The sequence below is a fragment of the Staurois parvus genome, unplaced genomic scaffold (genome assembly GCF_062004578.1).
Source record: "Staurois parvus isolate SC_StPar_1 unplaced genomic scaffold, SC_StPar_1.0 ptg001732l, whole genome shotgun sequence".
Classification (NCBI taxonomy): Eukaryota; Metazoa; Chordata; class Amphibia; order Anura; family Ranidae; genus Staurois; species Staurois parvus.
In genome coordinates, this window is record NW_028319528.1 from 212453 (window position 1) to 223456 (window position 11004).

The 11004-nt window shown below is 35.6% G+C and overlaps 1 protein-coding gene across 1 annotated transcript; it reads right to left on the reverse strand.

Moving 5' to 3' along the window:
* Positions 1-745: 745 nt before the first annotated feature.
* Positions 746-10565, reverse strand: LOC149434577 (uncharacterized). The gene is made up of 2 exons (XM_089663618.1): positions 9465-10565; positions 746-4327 (listed from the first exon to the last, which is right to left on the reverse strand). Exon 2 carries the CDS (start codon positions 4323-4325, stop codon positions 1608-1610), a length of 2718 nt encoding a protein of 905 aa, XP_089519744.1. The 5' UTR covers positions 4326-4327; positions 9465-10565; the 3' UTR covers positions 746-1607.
* Positions 10566-11004: the final 439 nt, after the last annotated feature.

An 11004-nucleotide genomic window follows, 5' to 3' on the forward strand; every position in this document is an offset into this window, starting at 1 on the left:
CTCTAGTTTCTGTTTCATTTCTCCTCTCACTGAGATCTCCTCCCTCCCAGGAAAGTCCCTCCACACCCAGCTCTGTATATAGAATGGACGAGGAATACACTGAATGGACATCTGTGAGGGAGATGTAGGCAGGACAGAACACACACGGAGAATGATAGACACAGGAGGGTGTTATTGAAGGATGTGGGACACTTGGTCGGGGTAACAAGGGGGGCGTCCAACAATGATCCCGGCAGAACAGGGCACTCAGCAACATGCGGCTTCCAGGGACACTCAGCAGGCAGTGCGCAGGACACTCACAGTGGTCAGCTTCCAGGGACACTCAGCAGGCAGTGCGCAGGACACTCAGCTGACTGTTGGCCACAAACAAACCAACACAAAAATAAAAGAATATTTCTGCTGTCCATCACAACAAGGAATACACAGAATGGATGAGGAATACACAGAATGGATGAGGAATACACAGAATGGACAACAAATGCACAGAATGGACGAGGAATACACAGAATGGACGAGGAATACACAGAATGGACGAGGAATACACAGAATGGATGAAGGATACACAGAATGGATGAGGAATATACAGAATGGACGAGGAATACACAGAATGGACGAGGAATACACAGAATGGATGAAGGATACACAGAATGGATGAGTGTTAGATTTCCAGAGTTATGAAAAAACTCTATTAATATTTCTAGGTTCTTGTAGATGGTTGTGGGAAGAAATCCTTATGAAAACCAGGTCAGTATGAGCAGTGTGACTTTATTTGATCACACACCAAAAATACAAAGTCAATAAAAAACAGTAAATTCAGATATATGTAGCTTACAAGAAAATAAAAATAAAGAATAAATTGCCTTGGATATTAGGAAATAATGTAGTTCCTTTGCATAGCTTAGATAGAAGTTTTCTTGGCCTAGTTTAAGAAATGACCATGTGCTATTCTTTTGTTCTTTGTCCAAGCATGTGCTTTGAGTAAGAGTGTGTGAAAAGAATGTCTCTGTGTGTGTGAGTGAATGAAGTGAAGTGTAGTCTATCTGAGAAACTTCTGCCTCGTAGTTTGAAAAGCTGCATACTTAAAATGCATGAGAAATTAGATCCTCCCATTAAGCTTTGTTTCAAATTCGCGGGCTTCTAAACTACTCCCAAAATCACTCCTAGTTTGAATAGAAACAGATGTTCCCATTCAAACCACCAAGTCATTATCATGATTGACATATGGACCATGAGAAAGGTTTCTGAAGTTCTTATATTACATACAACTGTCAAAAACCATGATTTATGACTACAATTTAAACTCTCAGACTCATTAAACGAATTCACAGTATGGTATACATTACATGAGTATTTTAAAAGAAAACATAACTTTAAACCTCTACTGATTACCTAGACTCAAACACAAATAATTCACATCTGACCACTTACATACAAAACCTCACATTCACATCCAATTAATAGGGAATATATATATATATATTCTGCCAGCATATATATCAAAAACTACTAAAGACCGAATTAAAGTTTGGATATTAAAAAATTAATATTACATTCCCCTCTGAAATATGAAATTCATATTAATTTATAACAAGCACACATCATTTATATCACAAACACTCAGGTTTTGATTTAGTAATCTCAAATGTATCATTATTTGTAACTGAGTCAGCATAACCAGAAAGTAGTTTCCTCTGAAGTATATCTTGTAATAGATTATCTCCTTTCCTAATTTCACTTCTAATTCGCTTATAAAAACTGTTCATTTTACACATCAAACATAATTGAAATATAATACATAATATGATAATAATAAAAATAATTATTACAGGATGTAATAAAATATTTCCTGCTGCAGATGCAATTGAAGTTTTTCCCAACATTGATACAGTACGTTTAAATTTTGACCACCAAGAATGACCTGAAAATTCAGACCATTCATGTTCTATATCTTTTAAACTCCCTTGTTCATGTTTAAATAATATTTCTGCTTTTTGAAGTTCATCTGATAATGCTATCAGTAAACCTTCATCTTTTTGAATAACATTTGCCCAATCTCTCCATGGGAATTCATCCACTTGAGATATATTGTACTGTATGGGAAGAGCACTTATATTTTTCATAAGCATGTTTGTTAAATTCATTCTCATCCCATTAACACTTATTGCTGAAATATCTCCTTCTATACAGAACAAACCTCGACTTAAGTTTTCTGTATGTGTACAAGAAGAGAAGAAGGATTGAACCCTTTCTGAGTCAGACATAACTTGAAAACAAACTTTCTTTTTATCTACAATTGAAATTAACTCAGAAGTGGTTTTAACCTTTTCTATCCTTGCTGAACATAGAGTATGGTTATGGTAACAAGAATGAAATATACCTTTGTCTTGATTAGGTAGACAAATCACTTTAGACTGAAATTGTAAACATGAAGACAGATCCAATTGTTCTAACTCAAAATTATTATCAGTAAATGCAAAATCTGTATATTGCAGATGATAATATAGTAACTGTGTGTTGCTAACTGGTAATCCCAAGACAGTGATTGGAACCAACATTTGTTCTTTTCCTGCTACAGGAATCATTGAAGAACTATAACATATGTTCTGATAACATCCAATCCACTTATTTACCCACAAATCAGTATGGTTTATGGCATATACATACTCTCTTGGTAAATTTTGTACAATACCTATAGGAGTTATTCCACTTTGAAAAGCTTGAGCTATTATTTTAAAATTTGTGGAATATTCCATCTGAATTTCTAAACATGCTCTGGCTATATGGGAATGCTGTTCACTTGACATTAAATTAAGAGTAATATTCTCTAAGTGTAATATAGATGGACCCATAATATTGGCTGTTTTAATCACCATATTTTCCAATATTTGATTCAAGTTTCTTTGTACTTTAATACTATTGCTTCCCACTAAACCGGCTGTCTCGAGATCAGACTTTAGTGTACTAATGTCCATGCTATTTGTAATACTACCAACAGTACCAATTCCTCCTAAAATACCTTCAACTATACCACGTTTATTCCTGTGAGGATTCCTAATATCAGTACCAAACCATCTTTCAATACCTAATTCCATGTTAACCAGATGTTCTTTACATTGTGGAAACCTTGTTGAGATTTTCCATTCTGAAATGTTAAAGTTCCACACTATAATAACAAACTTTCCTTCTCTCAACAGACGTCTGGTCTGGAAATGGTTAATTTGGAAGGGACTGGCTGGAATAAATTTCTTATCCGTACACTGAGTTCTTTTAGGGGATAGTACAATTACATTTGTATTTACACATTTCTTTGGATAATTTTCTATTGATATGCAGCATTCATATATACCTGTATCATTAATTGATATAGTGTTTTGATGATACACAAAGTTATCATTATCCCAGTTCAAATTACCAAAAATACTTTTATGGATAACATCAGTTTTATCATGAAGAAAACTTCCCAAAAATTCACCATTCCTTTTCCAAGTTAATAATGAATTTTGAGGTAGGTGTATTTGTATACTACACATCAAATTCAGATTATCCTTTCCTTCTACAAGTCTTAATGATTGAGGAGATATTTTTATCTCTGGGACAATCAAATCTACCACAGTAACAATTACTTTGACTTTAGTTTGAACCAAAGATCTTGTCACTTGGAAATCCCATATTTTCACTATGTCCTCTTTTTCATTACCATTAATATTCAAATGTTCAGGATCAAGAAAGTGTGAATAACTTTGTAATTGATACCAAATATCTGTTTTAGAACTTCCTATATTTCCAGTATTTAACATGTCTATGGAAATATCTCCTGACCAAATAGTAGGTTCGTTTCCCTTTAAAACTATTAACCAGTATCCCATATCGGATAAATTACATTCAAAGTTACTAGTTTCGTTATTGATCCTATAAAATCCTTGCATTTTAACAAATTTTGATTTAGACTCTATTTTAGCTCTAACTTCAATATCATTATTATGAACGAAATACAATTCCGAACAACAAGTTCTCCCATAACCTATGCACATATATCCTAGCAAGTCTTCAGCTGTATTAATGTTACTGTCTTTAGGAAAAAATCTTTTGTTCCTAATAAGTGTAGTGTTTTTCTTATGTAGGGCTTCAGTCTTGTTAACTTCTGCATTGCTGGAAAAGTTTATGTTGTAGATTACTAATATTGTCATTGTCACTAAGAAAATGATCAATCCTGTGATAAGTCTTTTCTTTCTACTGCTTTGATGTTCCTTATGTTCTTTTGTTGTAATGTTTATTTTTCTTTGGAATCTGCGATGCTTTGTTTCTTCCGGATTATTGAAATCCATGTCTGCAAAAGAAATGCAGTATCATTATCTCGGTATAAACAATTTGCATTGGTCACTGTGCATCCACATTGTTTGTTGTCTGCGCGCATTTTTTACTGAATTAAGAGGTCTTTGCACTTGTACCATTACTCCTTGAACATCCAAAATATCAAATGGACCTTCCCAGTTGCTTTGCCATGGTCCAGTTTTTCTGAAAGTTTTTACCATTACTTGTCCTCCTTTTTCGAACTTAGAAGAATGTGGAGGAACCATTTTTTGCATGCGAGTAGCTGCATGTGGTACAATAGTGTTCAGATTGTCTTGCAACATCTGTAACCACTTTGTTTTTTCTATTGCCTCTTTTTGCGGCGTTGACAAGAACGGTTCATGGGGAAAAACAATACGCATTTTCCTTCCTGTCATTAACTCAAAAGGAGAATACTGTGTTGCAGAAGATGTTGTACTTCTGACACTCATCAGAACCAATGGTACAGCATCAACCCAAGTATTTCCTCTGTCTAATAACATTTTTGCAATCCTTGATTTAACAGTCCTATTCATTCTTTCCACAATACCTGCAGATTGTGGATGATAGGGCACATGAAATCTCTGTTGTATACCCAAGATTTTACACATTGCCTGCATTATTTTACCTGTGAAGTGGGTTCCTCTGTCACTACTGAGGTTTGTTGGCATACCCCAGACTGGAAAAACATGATTAATTAGCATTTTAGCAGTTGTTAATGCATCATCTTTGCGAACAGGCAAGATTTCAATCCATTTTGAAAAAACATCAACTACAACTAAAGCATACCTGTACCCATTTTTACCTGTAGGTAACGGTCCTATATAGTCTAGTTGTAATGTGGACCATGGTCCATCTGCTGGAGGAGTTCTTTGTAATGGAGGTTTTTGACCCTTTGGTCGAGGATTCACTTGAGCACAGATTAGACAAGATTGAACTACACTGTCTACTGTTTCTTCCATTTTGTCCCAGTAAAATTTTTCCTTGAGTATTTCAAGCAATCTTTGTTTACCTATGTGACCTAGGCTTTCGTGATTGTACTTTGTAAATTCTACCTGTAGATGCTGCGGTATAACAGGACGCAGAAACCCGTGTAAGTCATGAAACAAAATTCCGTATTCACATACAAAGGGAAATTTTGGATCAACCTGAGAAGCAGAAAGAGATGGATCCCTTTTCTGTTCTTCTGCAAAGGAGGGAATCTGTGTGTCTGTCTTCCTAACAACATTAACTGAGACTGATTCAGACTGCATCACTGGTACTCCGTGTAAAGCTGCTTCCTTTGCTAAGAGATCAGCTGTTCTATTGCCTACACTCATCTCATCATTGTCCTTCCTATGAGATGGAATTTTTACAATTGCATAGGCAATAGGATTTTCCTCTGCTAGCTTAAAAATTGATTCAAGTGTCTCTTTGTGCACTAGGACTTTGTTAGATGCATCTACAAAACCTCTACGTTTCCAAATTGGTAAATAATCTGTCAGGGAACGTACAACATAGGAACTGTCACTGTAAATCACTAATGGACTTCTGTTCTCTTCCTTGTCTAATGTCAACACAGTTTTTACTGCTTCAAGTTCTGCCCTTTGAGCTGAAAAATGTCCTGGCAATTTGTGCTGTATGGAATAATTACGCTCTGGATACCAAATTGAATATCCACTGTAATAATTACCTGACATACAGTATCTCGAACCATCAACAAATACAGGTTCATCAATTTTCTCTGCCTCTCTACGGAAAAGAGGAGAGGAAGTTTCTTGGACTTCACATAAACATTCATGTTCTAACCCGTTGTATTCCATCAACTGAGGTAGGACATACTTGGCATTATGTTCAACCTGTATTTGCTTAGGTGATAGAGCCAACAACCATTGAGAAAATCTTTGGTTGGAAACTCCCGGAACATTTTTCTCAAAAAGAAACTTCAAAGTGCTATGTGGAGTTTGTAGAATAATTTTGTTGAATCCTACAATATGCTCTGTTGCTTTTACTGCATAATGTACTCCCACAAGTTGTCTGACACAATCATCAAAACCTTTCTCTACTGGGGTAAGCAGACGTGAGAAGTATCCAAGACTTCTCCAGACTCCTCCCTGTTTCTGAATCAAGACAGCTGAGATTGCAGTTTCTGAAGCATGCACTTGCAAAGCAAATGGTGCTTGCTTATCAACAGTAGCCAAAGCTGGAGCTGTTTGCAAATCATTTTTCAACATCTCAAAAGATTTTTGCTGTATTTCTGTCCAGGGACCAAATACATTTTCCTCATTGTACTTCAACAAATCATACAATGGTTTGGCTTTTTCTGCAAATGATTCGATAAAATCTCTAGAGAAATTTACCAAACCCAAAAACTGTCTCAGTGCTTTGAATGTTGTTGGTACAGGAAGTGACGCAATAGACTCAATTCTTTCCTGTAAAGGCTGTCTCTTTCCTGGACCAATCAGAACTCCAAGAAATTTTACTTCATTTTTCATGAGCTGAACTTTGCGTGTATTCAGCTTGAGACCTTCATCTTGCAGAAGTGTAAACAATTCTGCTAAGAGAGTCCTGTGTTCAGTGTCAGAATTCGTCATAAGCAAGATATTATCCACATATTGTATTAAACAATCAGGTCTAGAAAATTTAGACAAAACATTTGCTAAAGCCTGATGTAAGATATACTTAGCAGAATGATATCCTTTTGGAAGACGTTTGAGACAATATTGCACATTTTTGTGGACAAATGAAAACTTATATTGGCAACTCTCAGCCAATTTAATACTAAAAAATCCATTTGCAATGTCAAGAACAGAGAACACTTTCGCATTGGCATTTATTTGTGACATGATGTCTGGAGTTTCTGCCACAATGGGTGTACAACTTGGAGTGTATTTGTTTAGCATTCTTAGATCTATCAATAATCTATATGCACTAGGGTCATCACGCTTTGCCACTACCCACAAAGGATTATTAGTAACTGAATTAGCTTTCCTGATGATACCCTGTTCCAAAAATTCTTGTATGATTACTGATACAGGTTCATCAGATTCTGGCGGCAACTTGTATTGTTTTAATGGGGGATGGTCTTTGCCTTGAATATTAACTTCAATATTTTTGAACAATCCAGCTTCATTTTTACCTTGACTCCACAGTTTTTTGTGTAGTTGTACTAACTGTTTCAATTCCAGATTATCTCCAGTATCTGGCCATTTATAGTCAGCATCAATTGCTTCTGTCAAACAGATGCTACCGACTTCACAATAATCTGTTGGGTCAATTACCATAGGCTTACGATTAGCAGAGCCCTGCCAAACAATGCCATTGGCTAAATCAAGTATCCACCCTCTTTGAGACAAAACATCAGCACCAATAATGTTCTCTGATCCTTGACAATACCAAAAATCTATTTCCATTTGCGAACATCCTGGTATTTCAAAAGACACATTTTTACATTTTTTAGCTTGAACATCACCTTTTCCATTGAAACCTACAACTGTGCATACTGTTGCATTAGATGGAATTGGTATTTTCATGCCTAAAACGCTTATTTGGGCTCCACTATCCAATAAAATAGAAGATTTCTGTCCATTAATTTTAGCTTTTACATAAGGGCGGCCACACTTGTCCAAGAAAATTGGAGCTACATATTCCAGACAATGGAGTTCAACTTCCTTTTCTTTTGCTAGTCATGGTGAAGGTAATAATGGCTGTCTTGAAGTACTGGATGAATGTGAGTTGTTCACATTTCCTCCATTACTAATTGACATTTCACTAATCTCTCTGATCAGAGGAGCGTAGGGTGAAGATGACTTAACTTCCTGTGAACGAATTGGAGCTGACGGTTCAGGAGAAATAAGTCCATTTTCTTTACCCAAATTTCTCATCTGAATGTCTTTCAAAAACTTCCTACACTGCCATTTCAAATGCCCTGGTTTTGCACAATAGTAACAAGTGAGTGGTCTTTGATTCCCTTGTCTTACTCTGTCATTCCTGCGGGGGGCAGCATTTCCTGTCTTGACTTTATCCTGACTGTCAGTCTTAGGATAATTATTCTCAATTAAAGCAATTTTTGGTCTTACATTATTTAGCTTTAATTGTCTCCTAATTTTGTCAATAATATAGGCAGCGTCATCCAAATTATCCTTTTCATTAGCAATCAATAAAGATGCTGGATCAAGGTACTTAAATTTTTTTACAAAATCCTTGACCATAGCAGGGGTCTCATCTTGTAAATTAAAAATCATCCTGTATGCCTTAGAATATCTAATCCTAAAATCATATGGATCATCATTAATAGTAGCTCTTAAGGAGTCTAAAATTTCCAAACTAGGTGTCTCCTCTCCTGTTGTGAACAGTAATAACTGTCGTAGTCTATCAGTAGCATTGCTATGAATTTCTATATCATCCTCATTCATGAAAGGAGTCTTGACTAACCTACGAGCCATAAAACTGGGGATCCACAACCCAAAAATGCGATTTCTTTGCTCATCAGTTAATTGAAACCTATCACAAAAATTCTCAAAAACATCGGAATTATGGAATGAATTTTCTCTCATGTTATATGCTGGAATATCCTTCAATATTTTCATTAACTGATCCTGAATCTGTAACTTCAACTTAGATGCTCTAGCAAGTAATTTCTCTCTCTGTACATTAGCTTCACTGCCTACTTCATCACCCCTGGGTGAGTCCGGAATAAATGAAGCTTGGGCCATTTCTGATTGTTTTTTCTTTGACACCACGGCTATTTGCTTATTTTTTAATATTGCAACATTTTGAGATTCAATTTCTTGCTCAAGATGTTCAATATAGGTACAAAAAGTTTCACAGTTTGCACAATTGGATTCAACAGTATCCTGCATGTCTGTACTCTGTAAGACATTTTTGCTATCTGTCTGAACAACACAAACCACATTTTTCTCTGGCAATTCAAACACCATAGAATTGAAAACTCTAACTAGCTTCACAATGTTACGCAATTTTCTTTTCATCTTATTAAACGTAAATCTAGAGCTATCAATATCAACATTAGCCTGCATACATTGATCATACATAGCTTTCCATAAACCAGTATCAGAAGCATGGCTAGCTAAACCTTGAAATTCCAATTTACTTTCATTAGCTAATGAATCAATAAATTCCATTTTTCTACTCACCGAATGTAGTAAATTTCCTCTTTTGTCCTGACTTAGAGACTTTTCTGGTCACCACTTGAATCCTCAGATCTCCACAACCAACGTTTTCCGTTCCAGGTTCTGCAATCTTTCCGAAGCTTAATCAATAGAAATAGTTCATCGCAATCCCCTCTGATGAAGCGAGAAGAAATTGAAAAAACGTGGAAAAATCGAATGGCTGGCACTCGCCAATAATGTTAGATTTCCAGAGTTATGAAAAAACTCTATTAATATTTCTAGGTTCTTGTAGATGGTTGTGGGAAGAAATCCTTATGAAAACCAGGTCAGTATGAGCAGTGTGACTTTATTTGATCACACACCAAAAATACAAAGTCAATAAAAAACAGTAAATTCAGATATATGTAGCTTACAAGAAAATAAAAATAAAGAATAAATTGCCTTGGATATTAGGAAATAATGTAGTTCCTTTGCATAGCTTAGATAGAAGTTTTCTTGGCCTAGTTTAAGAAATGACCATGTGCTATTCTTTTGTTCTTTGTCCAAGCATGTGCTTTGAGTAAGAGTGTGTGAAAAGAATGTCTCTGTGTGTGTGAGTGAATGAAGTGAAGTGTAGTCTATCTGAGAAACTTCTGCCTCGTAGTTTGAAAAGCTGCATACTTAAAATGCATGAGAAATTAGATCCTCCCATTAAGCTTTGTTTCAAATTCGCGGGCTTCTAAACTACTCCCAAAATCACTCCTAGTTTGAATAGAAACAGATGTTCCCATTCAAACCACCAAGTCATTATCATGATTGACATATGGACCATGAGAAAGGTTTCTGAAGTTCTTATATTACATACAACTGTCAAAAACCATGATTTATGACTACAATTTAAACTCTCAGACTCATTAAACGAATTCACAGTATGGTATACATTACATGAGTATTTTAAAAGAAAACATAACTTTAAACCTCTACTGATTACCTAGACTCAAACACAAATAATTCACATCTGACCACTTACATACAAAACCTCACATTCACATCCAATTAATAGGGAATATATATATATATATTCTGCCAGCATATATATCAAAAACTACTAAAGACCGAATTAAAGTTTGGATATTAAAAAATTAATATTACAATGAGGAATACACAGAATGGATGAAGGATACACAGAATGGATGAGGAATACACAGAATGGACGAGGAATACACAGAATGGACGAGGAATACACAGAATGGATGAAGAATACACAGAATGGATGAAGGATACACAGAATGGATGAGGAATACACAGAATGGACGAGGAATACACAGAATGGACGAGGAATACACAGAATGGATGAGGAATACACAGAATGGATGAAGGATACACAGAATGGATGAGGAATACACAGAATGGATGAAGGATACACAGAATGGATGAGGAATACACAGAATGGATGAGGAATACACAGAATGGATGAGGAATACACAGAATGGATGAAGGATACACAGAATGGATGAGGAATACACAGAATGGATGAAGGATACACAGAATGGATGAGGAATACACAGAATGGACGAGGAATACA

Bases quoted from the DNA above. Each gene is read 5' to 3' on its own strand.
- LOC149434577 (XM_089663618.1), bottom strand. From the start codon at position 4,325: ATGGATTTCAATAATCCGGAAGAAACAAAGCATCGCAGATTCCAAAGA.